General features: G+C 35.5%; 1 protein-coding gene across 3 annotated transcripts in view; it reads left to right on the top strand.

Moving 5' to 3' along the window:
* The first annotated feature begins 9,915 nt into the window (after positions 1-9,915).
* LOC129758709 (multiple C2 and transmembrane domain-containing protein) overlaps positions 9,916-22,067 on the top strand; it is a 140,907-nt gene continuing 128,755 nt past the window's right edge. For all 3 annotated transcript variants that reach the window (XM_055756303.1, XM_055756302.1, XM_055756301.1), the window contains exon 1: positions 9,916-10,929. In XM_055756303.1, coding sequence (XP_055612278.1) covers positions 10,899-10,929 — 31 coding nt within the window. In that variant the 5' untranslated portion in view covers positions 9,916-10,898. The remainder of the gene's footprint in view (positions 10,930-22,067) is intronic.

Here is a 22,067-nt window from a genome sequence, read left to right as displayed (position 1 = left end):
CGTTAGTGTATCGGATTTCGATTAACTAAGCTCACGTAATCAACAGGAAGCAAGGAGACAGACTCAACTCGAAGGCAGCAGACATGACAATTCAACTCGCACACGAGTCCTTTATGCTTGGGAGCATAAATCATGGGGCGTTTTTGCTGGTCTTGTTTTTTTTTTGTTTCGCACACAAATTTGGCACACGTAGCCACTCATTTCGACATCGGGGTCAAATGGAATCAGATGATGACGGAATAATAGGGACTCTTGTTGCGTTCTGAGCTTTATTAGAGTGGCCACAATGAAATTTCCTCGATTCGTGATAGAGCTTAAAAATTAAACTTTTAACCAATTTAGAATCAAGTGAATGGTTGAATGGAAAAGATACCAAAAAAATTTAATCAACACTTATAAACGTGAAATTATAATAAGATTCATCAAACAAGTAATGCCTTGTGGTCAAATCATCAGATGAATGCCGAGTAATAATTATCGTTTGAAGCCTTAGAAGCTTAGAAGCTTGTCAAAGATGGTCTATTGGGGGATCCAGTTCAAATTAAAACTGGATGCTCCAAATGTGTTTTTATAGAAGCATCTTGTGATTAAAGGTCTTTGCCAGGCACCATTTCAACGTTTTGTTCCCTCGTTTGTTTTCAGGGTCCTGGTGTTTTATTTTAATCTTTCACGAACGATTTCTCCAGTCAATATCTTTTAGGTACAGAGAACCGTCGTTTTTCCGAAATCGTAATTAGAAGGAGAGTCGAATGTATGAGGTAGTAGATTTCACCTTTTGTTTTGGAAACGCGATTAAACTGTCGAAAGTACCTTTATCATCACCATGTTTCATAAGTATTTATAGTTTTTTCTTGTAGCTAGAAGAAATAGAGAGGTCTAACAACGCTGAGTGTGGCATCCGAGATACACCTCTAGCTTGAACAGGAATTGGAGTGTGGACAAGAGAAAATCACGCAACGTCAGCGATAGCAATCGCTAGCAAAACTGACCTCTAAAGTTTTTGAGTAGATATTGATGATTTCAAATGGATTTTGCTGTTGGGATGAATAAACCCATTGGGCTTAAAATCCCGGAAAAAAAAATTCAAATGGATTTTTGGTTTGGTTCGGGATCGATCATCCCTAAGGATGAAAATCCCAGAAAAAAAAGTCAATTGGATTTTCAGCATTTTATACGGATGTTATAAAAATAATTGAAAAATCTGAAAATCTGAACGTTGGCAGTGGACCTGAATTAGTGTCCACTACTAGGATGCCCCACTGAATAGCTACATTCACATAACCGAATCTCTTTAAAGTGACGCTGAGAGTTAAGAATTATTCAATAATATATTTTAAATTTATGTTGAAGGTTCATTTAAAAGGAACAGCTTCTAGGTGTAGGGACCGGTTGCCTATTTTTTCAAATTGAGCACATTACCTACAGCTTACGCGTCTTTCCTTATAAAGTTATTTTTTCAACTGTTTTTTTTTCTTCAATAAATTTAAACAACACTTTCATCCATCCACATCCAGCATTCAAATCTCTCAATTCAGCACGCTCGCTCAGCAGCTGAATGGAGCGCTCTCATGATTTCCGCAAATTTGCAAAAACCGACAAATAAAATAAACTTTAATATCTAGTGACAACCCGTTCATTTCGAAAGAGTGCACACCGCTCTTCTCCACCAAATTTATCCAATTGAACCAAACAAAAATAAGAGAAGAAATTTAAACTTTTTAACCTATTTTCTATATAAATTTATTTTGATATCCTTTGATACAACTTCAATCTACGAAGAGTACGAATCTATCATTTTCTTCCGAAAAATGTTGCTAAAACGATGATTTTCGTATTTGGTATATAAAGAAGTAAACAAAATCTACTTATATTATAAATGTCGTTTTATTCATGAAAATAATATACTTGTTGTGGAATAGAAGAAATGTTTAAGAAATGTTTAAGAAATGTTTCAATTGTCTATTTATTCAGATCTTCTTCATATCATAGGTCACCAAAACGAAATTGTTATGATTTTATTTTGCGACTAACTAATAACTATACGTTAGAAAAGCCAATATTTGAGATAAAATTTGATAAAAATTGCTTTAAATTTAAAACTGATTTTAATAATTTTATAGTTTATTATTGTTCTGGTACACTTTTCTGAATAGTGATTTGGAAATGTAGCGTTGTTTTCATCACTGCTTATTGTAAATTGCCGTCGAAGAATTTCATTAATAAATCTAAATTTAATTCTGATATAAAATAATGATATATTATTCAGAACTCTGGTGCTTTGGAACTCAAATTCATTTCAAGTTCTCTTTCTAGATTTTTAACTTTTTTTTTTATTTTGAAACAAATTAAGTGACATTTTAACCCTTCGTTTCGAATTTGCAACAAAAAATGTTTCATACATTATCAGTGGATTTTTTAAACGATTTTGAGGTAATAACAAAGGGGGACAGACATTGTTGTTCTCAAACTTGAAAACTTAATTTTTTTTATCACCCTCTAGTTTTGTAAATATACAGTGTAGAAATTTTTATATTGGTCAGTTTGGGTAAAATGAACCATCTTTGTTAACCAAAAACCTACATGAGAACTGAAAGTTAATTTTAAATCATTTTACTATCCTTCATTCAATCAAGGATTCAGATTTGTCTCGATAATTTTGTATCAGAGAAACAAAGCTTTAGAATAAAACAATTAATAAATTCTGCAATTTTTAAAAATTAAAATATATTAGGTTACAACTTTTCCAGACATCATTGAACCTTCCAATGCTTTTCGGGTCAATATGATTAAAGTTTTGAAAATCAGCTCATTGAGAAATGAAATACAGAGAAGCAAAGCCAAAATTTTCTACCAGAAGATCCGAGATAGCGGTCAAAACTTTTACTGGACCCCAACATATCTATACATCGTCAGATAGATGACGATTCCAAAAATCAATAAAACACTTAAATTCAGCAAAGCTGTCAGAAGTTAAGAGTGTTTTGAAAATTAAATTGTTTTTTTTTCGGTTTTTTGTCTTATCTTATCTTTAGTGTCTGATAACTTGATAATACATATTGACTTTATTTCGAAATGTTGAGTACCGTAAAACGGGGTAACTTTGATCACCGGGGTAAATTTGACAAACAATAAACTTTTCCACATTATCATCAATAACTCAGTCTAAAGTTTGAATTTTTGAAAACTGCATTCTTCGTTCGAAAGCCTATTAGTTGAGTATCAAATAGGCAAAATTAGGTTTGTATTTGAATTTTTTTTTTCTGTTTGTAAAAATCGAATTTCAAAATCTTAAAATATCAATTTTTCCAAGGCTTACAAACAAACAGCTCTTCTGATGATACCAAAAAGCATTTAGAAGCAAACGGGTTGTTTAATGTGAAAAAACAACTTTTTTTTCTTTGTATATGAACAGTTATAGTGCAATTTTTATAGTCATTTAATGATAAATTTATGATATTTAAAAAATAAGGACATTTTCCAAGAGTAAGCCCTTATTGGACAAATGGATAGGAACCCAATCAAATCGTTAACTTTGAAGATAAAATGAAAATGGAAATAGTGGGAGAGCCTAGGGGAATGTGTGAAGGTAAAATTTCATTTTTATTTGAAGCTCAAACTATTTAGCAATTATAATTATTTTTGCCCCTAAATTTAGGCAGCATCATAGTTCTTTTTTCGATTTTAAATATTTTTAAAATAAAACAATAAAAATCAAAGTAAAATTAACCAACTAGCATTTTTGAATATTATGAAGGTGTTTTGTATCATTTATGATCAAGAAAACTTGTTGGAACCATCAGAATAGAGACTGGTCAATGTCACCCCAAAGCATCAAATTCTGAACAGAGACGAAAACGATTTTTAAATAAAATTTAACGAGGTCTAATAAATTTCTGCATCCATGTTTTACGTTCATAGGAGTCCAGTTCTGGTTTTAAAAATATAAAACATGCCATATTCCCCTTAATTAAGTGATCAATATTACCCCGGATTACGGTAGCTAGAATAAATTACCTACATAATGAATCTAATATCACCAAAATCGGTTAACATCTATTGCCAGGGGAACGCCAACAAACTACAGGTCAAATTTCCCCGAAACGAATATTTTACGAACAGCTTTGTAAGGTTAAGAAAGCCTTTGAGTGTTCGATATTGAAGATTTAAATTTATTCAACAACTTGGTTAAAAATTGCGAAATTATTTGACTTGCAGTTTTAAAAATATCAGATTTGGAAAAAAAATTAACGAGAAAAATTTTTAATAACTTTTTTCTCAGAATTATCCGTGGTCTTCAGAAAAGTTGATTATTGAGTCAATCAATTATTTTCAAAATGTTTGAGATGTTCTACGGGTTTTTTTAAAAGAAAACTGTTTAAATTTATTTAATGATCAAAAACAAGAACTGATTGAAAAAACTAAAAAAAATATTTGTAATCAGCGCCGAAAAGTTTTTCGAGGTTCAATCTTATATTCTTGGCGTCTCGGAGAAAATTGGATTTTGTTGCCTTGTGCAAGTAAAAAATCATAAAATGAAGCATCAATTCCTAATAGCGCAAGGCAAAAAAATCACATTTTTACAGGGTGCGAAAAATTTATTTTCGTGATCTTAATTTTGAATGATTCGGGAATTATCATATGCATTTAATTGTTTTTTTTATTTTAGCTTCCGTTTAAGAAATTCAAGGCTAATATTTGAAAAAAGGGTAAAAATTCAAACAATCATTTTGATATTTTAGGAAAAAACTAAAAAATGTTACGGAGATAAATGTTTTCTATAAAATCAAATCCATGGTCAACTATTTCGATGACTGCGAGAAATTTTGAGTTCTGAGAAAAATTAATAAAAGTTTTCATTTTGATTTTCTCCGGTTCTACGAAAATCTAGAAATTTAATGAAATTTCAAAAAATTTGAAACCAAAATGATGTTTTGCAGTCCTCAACAAAGGGGTTAAAAATTAATATCTTTTATATCACAAACTATTAAACGCCCTTTTTTGATGTCAGAATCAGTTATACCAATTCTAATAATTTTTCAAAAAAAAAAAAATGTACGATTAAATTTATTTTCTAAAGTTGCTTTGAAACTAAAAAATCAAGACAAAATCTGTATCCTTCTTATAAAAGCAGATAATGAAAAAATTGAAAATCAGTTATGAGTTCTTGACTCGGTTTATTAGTTTATCAGCAATGAATTAATGATTTCAGTAAAAATAGATAAAAATTATCGAGCCATAGCACCAAGAACGCCAAAATCTATCTTTATCATTTAATAAAACATATGCTCATAAAAATCTGTTATCTTGTGTAGTCAATACAAGTCTTTTAACGCAATTAAAATTATCAACTTTTTGTTAAATCTTAAACTGGATTATAACTTTTAATTTTAATTATCCCTGTGTCACACAGGCTGTGCGTATGATCTGTTAACAATATTGACGAAATGATTGGTGTACATCTTGAAACCCAGCCAAGTTAGTCAAAAATCAATCCAAGATTATTAGAACGATTGCCGACAGAATAGTCAAATGAAAATAGGATAGTTTAAACTATTTAGTTTGTATTTAGAATTCTGGAACTGATGAATTAAAGTGTCTATATTCGCCATATCACTGAAACTTTTACCCGTTACAGTTCCTGGAGTGTCAATTTTACATTCCTCGCTTAAAACTGCTTTGTCTCTCTTGTTTCTCAAACCGATTTCAACCAAATTTATAATTTTTTAACCCTCGTGATGAAACTCAAATATGTTTCTCAGACATTATTCACATACAACTTATGAGTTTTCCGTTATTCAAAGTCTATGAAAAAATATCTGAAAAAACATGCTTCGGATAAAGACTGTAGATCTGCTACGGAATGATCAAAATAATTTTCATTTATTTTCCTAGAAAGCTAAAGTCAGAAGCTATACGTTGCACATAAGGATATATTTTTTCTAAATTTTTCAAGATCATGACCACAAAAAATGTAAAAAAAATGTGTAAAAATCGTACTATTTTATCTTATGAATGAATCGTAAAAATTGTTCAAGTCACACCAGATAAATTTTGAAAAGAGGATTGAGAAGTTGACGAAATTTGGCCCATTGTTGCTTTTTTAGATTTTCAAAATCATTGAAAATTTCATCTATTAAGGATTTTTTTCTTAGACTTTCAATAACAAAAAAATGACGTGTTGTAGGTGAGTAATTTCCGAGAAACAAATTTGAGTTACATTTTGAGGTTTTCAAAAATATAAATTTGGCTAGAAATCGGTTGAGAAACAAGAGAAATATTGCGGTTTTAAGCGAGGAGTGTCAAATTGACAATCAAGGTCTGATCAGGGAGTTTTTTTCCTGGCCATTCAGGGTGCGTCCATAAAAAAAGTAATGATGCAAAATTTACGATTTTAAGAATTCATTGAGGGTCCCCGAAGAATTTTTTTATTTGGATGCACCCGAATTAAGTTACAAGTCGTCAAACTTTCAATAGTGTCATATTAGACTGATTCAATTTGGGATCATTTTCGAATTTCTCAATCCCCGAGATCTTAAAAGCTTCGCTTTGATCCAAAACTCATCCATGATTTTTTGCAGAATTTTTAAGTAACGTACATGAGTAAATTTGAGCTTTTTGGTTTGTTTGGTAAAATTGAATATTTTGTACTGAAAAATCAACATCATTTTAGTTTCTTCTGTGGAACCGAGCTTGCTGATGGGTTTTGTGCCAGTTTATAAATTTCCTGAAGGAAATTATCCGCTGAACAACTTTGTTGAAGACCGAAACTTCGTATCTTATTAGCCTAAAAAGTTATTAGCTGTTTAACAAGGGTATGTCTTTTCGCATCGATGAACAATAAATTCAATTGACATCACTGCTGGAGCCACGTGAATTATAGCATGAAAAGTAGTCATGGAATCAATCGCTAGGCAACCAGCAGTGATGTCAAATGAATTTATTGTTTATCAATGCGAAAAGACATGTCCCTGTTAAACAGCTAATAATTTTTTTGTCTAATAAGATACGAAGTTTCGGTCTTCAACAAAGTTGTTCAGCGGATAATTTCCTTCAGGAAATTTATAAACTGGCACAAAACCCATCAGCAAGCTCGGTTCCACAGAAGAAACTAAAATGATGTTGATTTTTCAGTACAAAATATTCAATTTTACCATAAAAACCTTAAAGTTTAAATTTACTCATGTAAACGTTACATAAAAATTCAGCAAAAAATCAAGGATGAGTTTTGGACCAAAGCGAAGCTTTTAAGATCCCAGGGTTTAAGAAATTCAAAAATGACCCCAAATCGACTCAGTCTAGTGTCATATTGACAATTAAGAGCGGATTAGGGTTTAAGAAGCGTTAGCATTTTACACTAACATAATCAAATTCACAATCATAATCAAATAATCACTAACATACCGCAATATTTTATATTCGATATCTTTTTTTCAATAGCTTTTTTCCATTTGTATGAATTTGATATAACAACATGTGGTAAATTGAAAACGAGAAAATGTGAAATGTGAATAGGGTTTAGAAATGCTTTCAGCCAAATCGGGACTTGAAATCAAAAGTGTATCATGAATTTTAAAAGTTACCAAAAGGTTATCACAAAAAACTAATTGAATCTCTTCTTTTCAGAGTTTTTAAATTTTCTATTTAAATCTTGTTTAACGAGCAATGATTTACATTAATACTATCTTCCATATATGTAGTAACATATTTGCAACGATTGATGTATGGGAAAAGTGAAAAATCGTATTATATTTTATTTTTTTCTCTATATACTTACCATTTCCAACTGTTCAAAATGATTTTTGAGGAAAAATTAAAAAAAATCGAAAAAATTGAAGAAAAATGTTGTAGCCTTTTTATATTATACCTATATGTCTGTTTATAATTTGTTACTTCATGAAAAAAAAATCAAAAATTAAATTTTAGTAACCCTCTAGAAGCTCACTCCGCCTTTAAACGGTGTTCACTAAAATAAGCACAAAATCAAAGAAAACCATTATCATTTTTAAGCAGACTGTTTCAAATTATGCATACTTATGGCCACTGTTTGATTGTTTCAGCAGGTGTCAAAACCAACAACACCTATAAAAAACATGAGAAATCTGGCAATGGACTAATTTCTCAAAAGAATATATTTTTGGCAGCATCCGAAATTCTTTATCTATGCGTTTTCGATCTAAAACAGTTTATGGTTAAGGTTTCCAGATTATTCTCAGCACGTACCCGGGCCGGAGGAATCTGCTCTATTTTATCAAAAAACCTAGAAAAATCCGGGCATTTGATCTCAAAATTGTCGATCAAAAATCCGGGCAATACCCGGTCAAATTTGGTCAAAACCCACGAGTTACTCAACAAAAATCAATAATCATAAAAATTTATCAGCAGATTTTTCATGGTATTTAAGGCTACCGAAAAACCATTCATGATTATTTAAAAAAAAAACTTGCTTGGACGCGCAAACAAAATTTTTTACAACACGATTAGTATTTTCTTTTGTTTGATTTGGTAAACAATGTGAATAAATCTTGGCAAAATTCGGGTATTTTTCAATGAATTCCGGGCAACCGAGTCGGACAGGACTTTCTTAAAAATTTTATACTAAATATCCGAGTAAACCCGGATAAAACCAGGCAATCTGGCAAGCTTAAGCTTGATCTAAAAAACTGATCACCATTATGGATTAATTTTGTTTGGAACAAAAAAATGATCGTATGTTAGATAGAAAAGAAGAAATATAAAGGCCGTCAGAAGGCGGAACTGGGAGAACTGACAACAAATCGACAAATAAAGGTATTTAATATTAGCCACCGAAAAAAACACTGAAATAAAGATATTTAGCCCATGAGCTCATGCAATTTTAGAAAAAAAAAATATTGCCTTTGCGCTTAATAATTTTCATAGGATGGAGAATTCGTAGAATTCGTACAATGTGCCAATAAAAGTCCTACGCTTCTGAAACGTCTTTATTAGAGAATTGATCACCCCAATGGAACATAACATTCCCACGGATTGAAAAATTTCGGAAATTCAAGTGTGTATCGGCTATGAAAAGTTTTAAACTATTATAGAAGTTCGAGTGTTTTTGTGTATTTTGTATTAGTTTTTTTTCCCGCTTGGACCGCGCTTGACTCCATGATTATTGATTACACTATACTTGGTGATTGCTTGGGCAGCTGGACAAATCTCACTCAGATCTTTATATTTATCACGTGTGGTAATCGATTTTTCTAACCTTCCAATTGAAGTTTATTAAAATCATCCCATAGTTTCAAAGTCGAATGCCTATTTCTTGTTATCCATATTCGTCAAAAGTCAATGCTTCAACTGCAACTTTTTTGCATCCTTAAATGATATTCTGCTATTAAAATTGTTTGTCTCACTCAGTTCCTCGAAAACATTTTTTACCAGTGCAATAAATCATCCGTCTTGTACTTGCAATCATATCGCTACATGGAGCATCTTTGATACTTGCTTGCTAAAAACCTTTTATCTTATTCCAACGAACACTACAATTGTGACCTAGATGCTCATCCCGGATACCTTCCCCTGCACAGGAATAAATGTTCTTCAGGAAGACATAGTGGAAACCGAATGCAGATCTGCTGCATAAGTTTTTGTTTCCATCCAGATCTGATGATAGTTTTTAAAAAGTACTCAACAGTCCATAGCCGAAAATTCCTCTTTAGTTTACAAATCGATTTTCTCATTTGTGGTCATAAAAAGCCATACCTTGTCGATTGAGGCATTTATTTTGGGTTGAATTAAGCACGCAAGCAAGCATTTCCAGAAAAAAATAACTCGGAATCGAAACAAGAAAAAAAAAACCAAAAACATGCAAATTGAAGGCCCATCGAAATAAATTTAAAAACAATAAATAACCGTGCTCTTCACTATTTCCTCTATCTACTTACAGGCGTTTCCGGAAAATAAGCATCCATTCTCTAGCTCTAGTACCAGTTGCTGCAATTCCAATGGAGGCGGAACACTGCAAAGGCAGCCCTCCTCGCCTCGCCTCTCGGAAAAAGTGCACATAAGCTGCAGCGAAGTATAATTCGGAGACATCACGCAGGTGTCTGTTTATGTCGAGTTGATGATGATAATGATGATGTGTGTTGTGTATAGGGAAAATCCTACTACCTACTAATACTATCAGGGAAAGAAAAGTGGCGTCAGCGGTTCCGGTGCTGGAAAACCGAAAAGGAAAAAACCGCCTGTGGGTATGCAACAGAGCGTTTGCCGTCCTCGCCGACAAGCGTGATGACAACAACTGTTCTGGTGCCTTTTCACCTGCCGGCTGCTTGACAGGTGGTGCTGTAGAGCTCTCGATTCGGAACGGTTTCCTTCCCCCTAGGCAGCGATGAATCAACTGTTGGTGGGGTTTGCTGCGGCTACTACTACGACTACTACAGCCATACTACATTGGCGATCCTGCCAACAACAGGCGGATTACGAGCAGTCGTGAAAGACAACCACCCTTAGTGTAGTTACGTGTCCTTTCCTCTTCCTTCGACCTAACCTCAATCTAGGAAGATTTTGATAGGTGGGGGCGACCTAACAGCGAAACACACTCGCTGAAACCTCGTTTTAGCGATATATAATAGTGCGCGACTTGCCCCTGCTCCGTCTCAGGTGATTTGCGTGTCTCACACCGAAAGTGAAGAAGGAAAAATTGCCCCTGCTAAGTGTATACAGTGGTGAGTGAGTTCTGGGGTGGTTTGTTGTGTTTTTTTCTACAATTCTGGGCTGGTGAGTGGCACTAGGTTCTGGTTAAGTGATTTAGGCGAGACTACCTACTCTACTTCGCGCAAAAGTGCCGGGTGTAACAACGAGAAAAATAGTCCCTTGTCTTTTGGGCGCCCGAAAGTATACTACCACCTCGTCGTCCGAGCAACAAGAGCAACATGGCAGATCCTTCGACCAGCGGAAGTGGCAGTAAGTATAGCAAAAACGCCTGATGGTAGGCACATACCCGGAACGAAAAACCGGGAGGTTTGCTCTTTATGACTTACAACTTTTGAGGGTGGTTTTGGCACACTAACAGAAAACACTCAGGCTCAGTCACAATCGCACCCACACACACAGTAATTTGGCAACAATTAGGCTGGAACACGTACCTACCATAATACAGCACATTCAAATGAATACACAAAACACAATAAAGCGAAAATAACTCATTCCATGATTCGGCATATCTGGTAGATTTGGTGTATGGCAAACAACCGAGATGTGGAAGCAACACAAAAAAAAAGTTAAACCATATCAAAGTTCAGTGATTTCCTTCGAGCGTAAAAGACATTCAGAAATTTGGAAGGGGGTTACCAAAATTATACTAAAAACGTTCAAATGAATTTTCTCTTCTTTCGTAAATTCGATACAAGAATACATGTTTAAACAGCTATAATTAACGATAAAATTTTGTTCAGTGTGTTACCCTAATAGAATACCAACCGGTAGAACTCGCCTGAAATACGAACAGTCATCGTCGTATCATCATATTTCGTCAACCGTGAAATGAGTAATGCCTTCCTCATTAATCTGTACGTTAGGAAAACTCATTTCGCTTAACCGAAGTCGATCGGAATACAATCAGAATCACTGTGCTACAATATCCCGTATCAACTTAGTTAAACAGCTTAAATACGCTAAAAAAAAGTTCAAAGTGGTTGTTTCCCGTGATCTTATCGAAGCGAATTGGTGGAACGTGACTACAAAATGCAGAAAAACAGTACTACCTACATTTTCGAATGTATGTACATAGCTATGTACATATGTAGATGCTGTTAAGTACAGTCAATGGTCATTCGTGAGAAATAATCCTAATCGACCAACCCGACCCGTGTGTAATAGGATTTAATTAGCGCCTTGCGGAATCGCGGAGCCGTTCTAACTGGTTCTGGGTTTCCGCTTGTGTGAAATTGTTTTTTTGTATAACCTGTTTGATAATTGATTGTGAGAATATTTCTCTAGCGATATAGTAATTGAAATTGAGATGTTGTCGTATAACGAATGTCAGTCGAGTTTATTGTGTCATCATATGATTATTGGAATAATTTTATCATATATTTTGCCCAATCAAAGGCGATAAATTTTGAATTTCCTTCATGAATATTACGCTTTTTTTCCTGGATTTTCATCCTTTAGGATCATTCATCCCTTTTCCATCCGTGTCTTGTATTGTTGTTCTTGTTTTCTTTTGTATTTTTTGTATTATTTTGTTTTTTTTTCATTTTTCTAGAATGATTATTACATTTGAAATGAATCACTTCGACTTTCGGTGGTTGGTCTGCCGATTTATAAATTCCTTAAGAAAATTTTTCCGTGAGACCAAACATAAATTACCGACGCCATTTTGAAATCCACGATGGTGGCTTCCGCTTTTCTTTTAAATGCTTAAAATTAGCTGAAGTGACGTGGAACTCATAAAATATTGGTATTGAGTAAAAGGGCTTAACAATTACATAGAAGTTGAACTCTTTTTAAATAACCAATATAAATTGTTTACCGGTGTCAAACAAAATTTTGATATGTGATGAAAAGCTTTTTATTTTCAACCTTCTAAAGCTGCGGTACATCTTAATTTCATCCCAATATACTAAAGATCTGAGATTTTTTAAAGACCAAGTATGTTCTATAAAAATGATAATCATATTAACGAAAAAAAAAATTAAAAAAAAATTCATTAGTTCATCGAGGAATTAGATATAACGAAGCAAAGCCAAAATTGGATGTCATTTTAAGTAAGATTTTTTCTACCGAAATGTCCAAGATAGTGGTCAAAACTTTCATCAAACCACAACATATTTATATATCGTCGGAAAGATTTATCTTGTCGTCTTGATATTTTCAAAGATCAAAGAAACAGCAAATACAGCAAAGTTATCAGAAATTATAACTAATTTAGAAATAAAATTGTTTTTCGGGAATTTTATCATTCAGAACAAACTACATAAAACCTGGTAAACATATCTACTTAATTTGGAAATAGTAATAAACTAGAAAAAATGGATTTACTGAAATCATAAAAAAAGGTTGATATTTGCAGCCAGGGGAACACCAACAAACTACAAACAAAATTTTCCCTAAACGGATATTTTCACAGCAAAAAAATGTAAGGCTGGACTATGTATTTTTAGCAGATGTACGGCATCAGATGTATTATTGAAGACGATCGCCATTATATCACATACTGATACTAATATTATTATTCTGTGCTTATTTTTACATCTGAACGATATGTACGCAATGCGAATATGTCGTGTAGTGTAATATCACAACCTGCTAATGTGATATTCCAGCAAAGTAGCCCTTGTTGATTTTTTTGACGTTTAATAATTGAATCATGTTGAAAAGTTGAAAATGGATTCCGAAGCTCGGGAGGATTTGTTTTGCAGGTAAGCGCGATTGATGTTCAACTTAAACGTGAGCAAAGCCGTTGGTGATGTTTTTTTTAAATCCCTTTGCCATTTTTAGGGAATTTCGCCCGTAGTCTTGGGTAGAGAAAAGATTCGAAGTTATCAGAACAAACTAATATGAAGGTCAGTTTTTGTGTTGGCATCTCTCTCCCATTTACGATTATTCAATAGATTCTTTCAGGAATTAAGAGCAAACGCACCAATAAGTGAGTATACGCGGCCCGGTTTTGCTCATTTCAGCGGACCGGTTTTGGGATACACACTCTTTCGCGCACCGGGCGGTAGCATAATTATTTTTAAATTTAGCATTGCACTGAGAAAACGTTTGAAGAAAATCTTAATACGGACCGAGTAAATTTTCGGAGTCGTCCACCAAACGGCTCTTCTTAGTTACATGATCATTTTTGGTCATAAAATACGATGCTTCGAGTTTGTTTATCTGAAATTGAGTGAGAAAGGAAAAAATGTTATCAAAATTCATAGGTAGAAAAAAGTCCTAAACAATATAAAATACAAAATAAATAACTCTCCATCAGAACCAGCAATTGCACTTTCTCGTTCAATTCCTGGATAAATCCGAAAAAATGTAACGAAATTGCGAATTCAACTGTTTATTCAAAAAAAAATCCATCCACAATTTTAATCTCATACACATTTTTTCTTAAAATGAATATCAACAAACATCCACACGCTGCGACGTCGTTTGTTTAATTCTAGAGTTTGTTTTGATTAGGTCGTATGAACCAACATAAACAAAATTGAGTTATTCACTGCTAACGATTGAAAAACATGTTCTCTATGTTAGGTAAAAATTTGGGTTCATTTAATCAAAAAATAAATTTTATAACATGATTTAAAATTAAGACGCATAATGACTTTCTCATTTTCGAGTGCAATTTGGTTTTTACGACTATTTACATCCCACTAAATTGCCGTGCATGCAATACGTCGCAAAAAAACAGTTCGGCTTTGCGGTTTAAGCGACCTTTTGCATTTTTCCGTAAACTGCTTCAAAAAGTGTACGAATGTTAACAGTTCCGCCGGAAATCGGGATCAATTATAGTTTGAGCGACCATGTTAATACAGTAGAGGGCTTCAATTGGTAACTAGGTGAGTACAATTAATGTTAATTCTGTTGCGCAAAATCGAAAATTATCAGTTTCGTGTTTTTACAGTCAAAATAACTATAGCGGCTACGTGGATAAGTTTCTGCACACTTTGAACGATCGTCGCACAAACAGCAAACAGCCAGCAATGTTAAACATTCCTGATGGACAGGCCCTCGCAGCACCGATTCCGGACATAACTGGACGGGTACTTCCAGGTAACACTTCTGCTTACTATGAAGATAGATATCAGTTTTCCAGTAATTATGATGGAAAAAAGAAATATTGAGACAGATCCAACCAAGTTAAGGCATGTTAAGGTTAAATTAATGTTCTTTTGCAAAACGACGTTAGCGCCAAGTGGATAATGCAAAATGTCGTAAGAAACTTTTCATTGAATATAACTAAACTAATGACCATATCGAATACATTAGCATGTTCTTAATTTGTTTCCACGTCGCATACCAATTTTCTAGAAAACTCTTAGTGTTATTCGAAATACTAGAATTAAAAATGTGTTTCAAAATTTCAACAGCGATTTTCTCCGAACATGCAATGTGGTTCATACGACCTAATCAAAACAAACTCTAGAATTCTGCTTAAATCTTCAACTTCTTTTTCTGTCCAACGTGCTGACTGAAATAGTTGCTGCTCCGAAAAACTGGGTCCCATTAGTTGCAAACTTATTGAGAGACCTCGTTTCGAAAGCCGAATTGGTAGGGACAGTAATGGAATGCCACCCATAAGGTTGGATACAAAAATCCTGCACAGCGCACTGGTCTCGATTATTATTACTCCGAAAAAAATCCTTGAAGCTTCACTCAAGGTTGTGGGAATCAGTAAAATGTTTACTACACGGAATGCACAATCAAAATTTTCAGAAAGCAATCGTCGGACTTGAAGGGCTTTTCGGAAATATTTCATGGAATTAGTTTTTGCGCAATAAAAAAAGTTTCCGCTTTCCGTTCGTTTGTTTAATTCTGCTTAAAACGGTAGAATTTTTTCAGTGCATGTTTGATCTCGCCCCTTTCTAGTGAGCAAATTTGGTGATTTTGTCGGTCCCGACGGCAACGGCCCTATTTTGCTCACCTTCATACTAACCCCCGGTGCGGTATGGAAGTGATCAAACTCGTGAGCATTTTCACTTTGCTCGCGATTGCTGCGGATGCCCTAAGGGTGGAACGAAAATGTAAGTGGCTACCGATGATGACGCCGATGAGAGTTCAATACTGATTCGGAAAGGTAGCTAAAATTTTGTAAATTTGAGAGCAAATCCGCGTTCGCGAATCAGGATATCCCAAAAAATGATCCCCCAGTCAGGCTGATGCCCTGAAGAAGTAATAACAAGATTGTAGCTGACCCACTTTTGGAGAAAAGTTGTTTGCGAAAAAGTTCATTACTTCCAGATCAGATGGTTTTTGGAAAAGGATAAGAAAGAATCGCTTTTCATAATAAACTCAAATATGTAGTTGATATGCAAGTGTATTGCCAAGTGAAATGTAAGATGCCTTTAACGTTCTACTAACCGTTTAAGTGTAAGTTCAAAAATTGTTTTTGTTTTTTCAATAAAATTATAATAAAATCGCTGAATTTTTGTTCTATTCAAAAATGTGACATAATAATCTATTTATGCTGATAAGATATTGAAATGTTAAGAGCTTTTAATCAAACGTAGACATAATAAAGCAAAAATAATCACTTTGAATTTGAGTCCCCTATTCTGAATTTAATTTGAAATACATTCCACACCTTGTCGTTTTCAAATATTGAATCTAAATGTAAGACTATTGTACACTAAAATGTTGATTGATAATAACGATTATGTTTCGAACATGAGGAAGTTTTTAAGCTAAGATGGTTAAAAATATGGCTCTTAAACAACATTAACAACGTCGTCTTCATTCTCGTAATCGATTACTGCGATACATATATTTAGTGTATATTTTAAAATCAAATATGCGTAGCCAACTTGTATATAAAAGGAGTGTTATATTAAATACCATTGGCGACTCAAGTTATGTGCACGTTTTCGATGTAATATCGCAACACTTTTTTTGCTGTGTTGCGAACAGCTTTTTAGGGTTAAATTGGTTAAATAACATTTCGCTCATTTTCAACACCTTTCAATTTCTTTCTATGTCAAATTCTTGTAATACTCTGGAAGAAGGTACGTAGATTAAACGAAAAACGAAAAATGTACTGATTTTGGCAAAATGAAATTTGATGACCTTTTTTTGGTCGTCAGGTACACTCAGAAAAATCCTATTATGTAAGCCATAATATTCTCTTATGAAGTGGCGAGATAAGAAAAAATAATGAAATTCAAAGATTGTCTTATGATGGAATGAACTCGAAGTATGAACACCGGTTTCAATGAGGGGTGGTCGCTTTTCATAAGATATTCTTATAGTAAAAGAAATGTCGCATAAAATAAAAATAATTCAAGATTATTTTTCATTTTATTTTAGTTTCTGCTCAATTCGTATGAAACAACATTATGGTGAAAACCAACTGCCTTTCAAAATCCGCTTCAATAAAAAAGATTTAATTGCGGCTCGGACCTTCGACTTCGCGCTTTTTGCTGGTAACCAAGCTGAAAAGTAAATAAACCATAAAATGTTCCAATTGAGTTTACAAATATTTTTAACTAAAAATAAATTTCAACTCAAATTTACCATTTAGAAGAATGAAATCACATGAATGTATTCAGTAAAAGAGTAACTTTACAAATGTTGAGTGCTGACATAACTGATGGAATTAATGTGTTCATCACTTTTTCACAATGCCGCTTTTTCTATTTTTCAGAAGAACTTCGTATGAGAATTAGAAAAATTTCATACGACTCTTATGAAAAACAATTTTATTCTCTAAATAGCGGTTCATAAGAAGCATCTTATGAAAATTGTAATAAGAATATGCCTGAGTGTACAACTTTCGTTCATCCGTATACATAATACTTACTTACTTAATGATCCCGCGCCGATCCTCCGGTGCATAGGGCCGTGGTAAAAGACCTCCACTGTTGACGATCCGGAGCCAGCGTCTTCACCTGGTCCCAGTCAAGATTCTCGTCGACAGTTCGGATTTCAGCGGCTAGGCCTCGCCGCCACGAATTTCTGGGTCTGCCTCTTCTTCGATGACCTTCTGGATTCCAATCTAGCGCCTCTCTGCAAATCTCGTTTTCATCTCTTCGCAGCGTGTGCCCAATCCATCTCCACTTACATACGTATACATAATTCTCGAACAATTTTCGATAATCCGCAGATTTCGAGCATCGATCCATAGATCCGTAGAAGTGCTCAAAATCCGTAGACCTACGGATAAATCCGTAAATCTGAAAACGGTGCCTCGCTCCTGTCAAGAGAACGTTTTACAACGCATTGAACTTATAGGTATAAGTAACATCGGCTCAATATGTCTTTGCCACTACATTATGATGATTTTTTCGAACAATTCGCCCACAATTTGAAAACAAATTTGCTCCCATATCATCTTACAGCTGACTTTAAACTTTCTTCCATTTTTTTAAATTGTTTATTTTTCAATTCTTATTTTTTTTTCGGGATTTTAGACAGATTTTTTTCATTTATCCTAGGGTTGCCATCCGTCCCGCAAAAGCGGGACATATCCCGCTTTTTTGATAAATGTCCCACCGTCCCGCTTTTTCCTCAAAATGTCCCGCTTTTTTCATGGAAAACTTTTACAAAATTCACTGACTTACACTGGAAATAATTAAATTTTATGTTCAATTTCAATTCATTATCTCAACACTAAATTTTTTTTCGAATACGTCTTTTTTTCTCAAAATAAGCATCAATTTTTCAGATTTTACATAAGACAATACTGAATAGCCCTAGATTCTGATTCAGTTAAGCGTTCTTGATGTACGTTCAACCAATGCAATTTTAATAACTTTTGTATGAAGAAAATATTATTTAAAATGCTTCCAAATGATTAAAGATCTTAATATTTCACAGAATTTTAGTTAAATTGACTTTTATACTCCACCTTTTTCGATTCAATTGTCCAATGTATACAATGCTGGAAGTTTTCTTGAGTTTTCAAATTTTTAAAACGCGCTATTAAATCCGCCGTTTACATGTTGGACTTGAAATATTTCTCTCAAACAACATGTTGATTTGCGAGAACCGTGCAAAATATCGGTGTTTATGGCAAACAAAAGAATGAGTAGAAGTCACGTAAGAAAAACTGTGAAAAATCATTCCCCGTTAAAAAAACCTTACTGTACTTTCTATGAATAACTTTGGCTGATGGTATACATACGTACAAGTTTAGCGATATATTTAAGCCTTTTTTAAGAGTTTCTAAAATGTCCCGCTTTTTTCGGCTAAGTCCGGCTTTTTTGTCGTGAAATGTCCCGCATTTTTCTGAAAGTATCTGGCAAGCCTAATTTATACAAATTTACCAAACGTGATTTCAAAGTAAACGACGCCATTTTTGCAACTCAGCTAAGAGCCACTAGATGTCGTGACCGGTACTTTTATTTTTTCCATTTTTTTTACACGCTCAGGAAAGAGTTCCTTCAACGAATGAAAAATGCACTCAAAGCCAAATATAGTTTCAGTCACCCAATTGAGTATGAAAATAATTGTATGATTTTTAGGTTATTGATCTGTTTTTGTTTTAGTCCACATAAAAATCACTACATCTAGACAAATGGTGAAACTTTCAATTGATTAGATTTGAAATGTTTCGTTATAAGTGAAATTTTTGAACAAAAAAATCTAGTCCTAAACGAAAAGTTGAGTTTATCCATTTGAGGAGTATCATAAATTAACGTATCTTACCGAAATCCTGTGGCAAATGTCAACTTAATTATTATTGAAATTATATTTCATATTAAACCAGACATATAATTGAACACTCATGTTACCTTTCTCTTCTAACAATTGAATAATGTTTGCTTCTTTTCCCAATCAAAATCAGTGGCAAAACGAGTACCAAACGAGGCAACAAAGAAAAAATTTTCGTCTTAAGAACATGTAGTTCCTGCTGCAAATTTCATTTTGCTGTTTTTTCTACACCCCAAAAAAAAGGAAACCAGAAGAACTCTATTTTGGTACGATTTTTAAGTGAATTTTGGGTTATTTATGTTCTAAGTGTTCTTAACTGCTGGAAAACAAAATCGACAACAGCTGAGTTACTCAGATAAGAGCCACTAGATGGTGCTGTTTTAGGCCAATTTGAACGGCTTGAAAAGGCTGACAATTTAAATTCTTACACATGGATTCGACACATAATTGTTCGAGGCCCGTTCTCTGGTTCTTTGTGCCCAGACAATCTTCCCTTTCATCTTCAAAACCCCAAATATGTGCACTTTTCATTTTCCCTCGGAACTCTAAGTAACTAAATTTATTTATTTATTTATTTACATAGTATTCCGTCTCACGACATAACTTGACGAACATAATTCCTAAAATTCACTCGGTTCATAGCAACCGTTCTCCAATTTCTCGGGCACCCCACGTTCGCCAGATCACGCTCCACTTGGTCTAACCACCTCGCTCGTTGCGCCCCCGCTCGTCTTGTTCCTACCGGATTCGTAGCGAACACCTGTTTTGCAGGACAGTCGTCCGGCATTCTCGCAACATGTCCAGCCCAGCGTATCCGGCCAGCTTTCACCACCTTCTGGATACTGGGTTCGCCGTAGAGTCGCGCGAGCTCGTGGTTCATCCTTCGCCTCCACACTCCGTTCTCCTGTACGCCGCCAAAGATGGTTCTTAACACTCGTCGCTCGAATACTCCGAGTGTACGCAGGTCCTCCTCGAGCAATATCCATGTCTCGTGCCCGTAGAGAACAACCGGTCTAATAAGCGTCATATACAGGTTACACTTCGTACGAGGGCAAAGTCTTCTCGACCGCAGTTGCTTGTGGAGTCCATAGTAGGCACGACTTCCGCTGATAATTCGCCTCCGGATCTCACGGCTGGTGTCATTGTCTGCGGTCACCAGTGAGCCGAGATAGACAAAGTCTTCGACTATCTCCAGCTCGTCGCCGTCGATCATGACCTTGTTATTACTGGACAAGCGGGTTCGGTCGGTCTCGGATCCGCAGGCCAGCATGTACTTCGTCTTGGACGTATTAATCATCAACCCAATCCTTCCTGCTTCGCGTTTCAGTTTGCGGTAGATCTCCTCCACCGCCGCAGATGATCTGCCGACTATATCAATGTCATCGGCAAAGCAGATAAGTTGACTGGATCTGTTGAAAATCGTGCCCCGCATTTCGCCCACCGCTCGTCGAATAACACCTTCTAGCGCCACGTTGAACATCATGCAGGATAAACCATCACCTTGTCGAAGCCCCCTGCGCGATTCGAATGAACTCGACAATTCACCCGAAATCCGCACACAGCACTGCGTTCCATCCATCGTCGCCTTGATCAGTCTGATTAGCTTCCCGGAAAAGCCGTTCTCGTCCATGATTTTCCATAGCTCGTTACGGTCGATCGTGTCGTATGCGGCTTTGAAGTCGATGAATAGATGATGCGTAGGGACTTGGTGTTCACGGCATTTTTGGAGGATTTGCCGTAATGTGAATATCTGGTCCGTCGTAGACCGTCCCTCCATGAAGCCGGCCTGATGACTTCCCACGAATCTGTTTGCTTGTGGCGTGAGGCGGCGGAGTAGGATTCGGGATAACACTTTGTAGGCGGCATTGAGGACAGTGATCGCTCGGTAGTTCTCACAGTCCAATTTGTCGCCCTTCTTGTAGATGGGGCATATTACCCCCTCCTTCCACTCCTCCGGTAGCTGTTCTATGTCCCAGATCCGGACTATCAACCGGTGTAGGCAATCGGCCAACCTGTCCGGGCCCATTTTGATGAGTTCAGCTGCGATGCCATCCTTCCCAGCCGACTTGTTTCTATTCAGCTGGCCAATGGCTTCCTTAACTTCACTCATCGTTGGGAGTGGCTCCTCTTCGTCGTTGGCTACGCCGGCGATGTACCTTCCCCCACCGTCTTGATCTCCTGCATGTGCGCCGTTCAGGTGTTCATCGAAGTGCTGCTTCCACCTTTTGATCACCTCACGATTGTCCGTCAGGATACCCCCGTCCTTATCCCGGCACATTTCGGCTTGCGGCACGAAGCCTTTGCGGGATGCGTTGAGTTTCTGATAGAACTTTCGTGTTTCTTGGGAACGATGCAGCTGCTCCAGCTCCTCGAGCTCCTCCTCCTCCAGGCGGCGCTTTTTCTCCTGGAAAATTCGGACTCGCTGCCTCTTCCGCTGTCGGTGATTTTCCACATTTCGACGGGTGCCTCTTTGCACTACTGCCGCCCGCGCGGCATTCTCTTCGTCCATCACCCTCCTACACTCCTCGTCGAACCAGTCGTTCCGTCGAGATCGCTCCACATAACCGATGACGTTCTCCGCAGCACTGTTGATGGCTGTTTTGATGGTATCCCAACAGTCCTCGAGAGGGGCTTCGTCAAGCTCAAGTAACTAAATAATCACACTGAAACTTTTTTACAGCCTAAATTAGGGATACCATAGGTACTTTTTTAAAAATACATGCGCAGTTTTGTTTAAT

Source organism: Uranotaenia lowii, chromosome 3 (genome assembly GCF_029784155.1).
Source record: "Uranotaenia lowii strain MFRU-FL chromosome 3, ASM2978415v1, whole genome shotgun sequence".
NCBI classification, from domain to species: domain Eukaryota; kingdom Metazoa; phylum Arthropoda; class Insecta; order Diptera; family Culicidae; genus Uranotaenia; species Uranotaenia lowii.
Note: the sequence above shows the minus strand (reverse complement) of the source record. Positions and strands in the feature narration are given on the sequence as shown.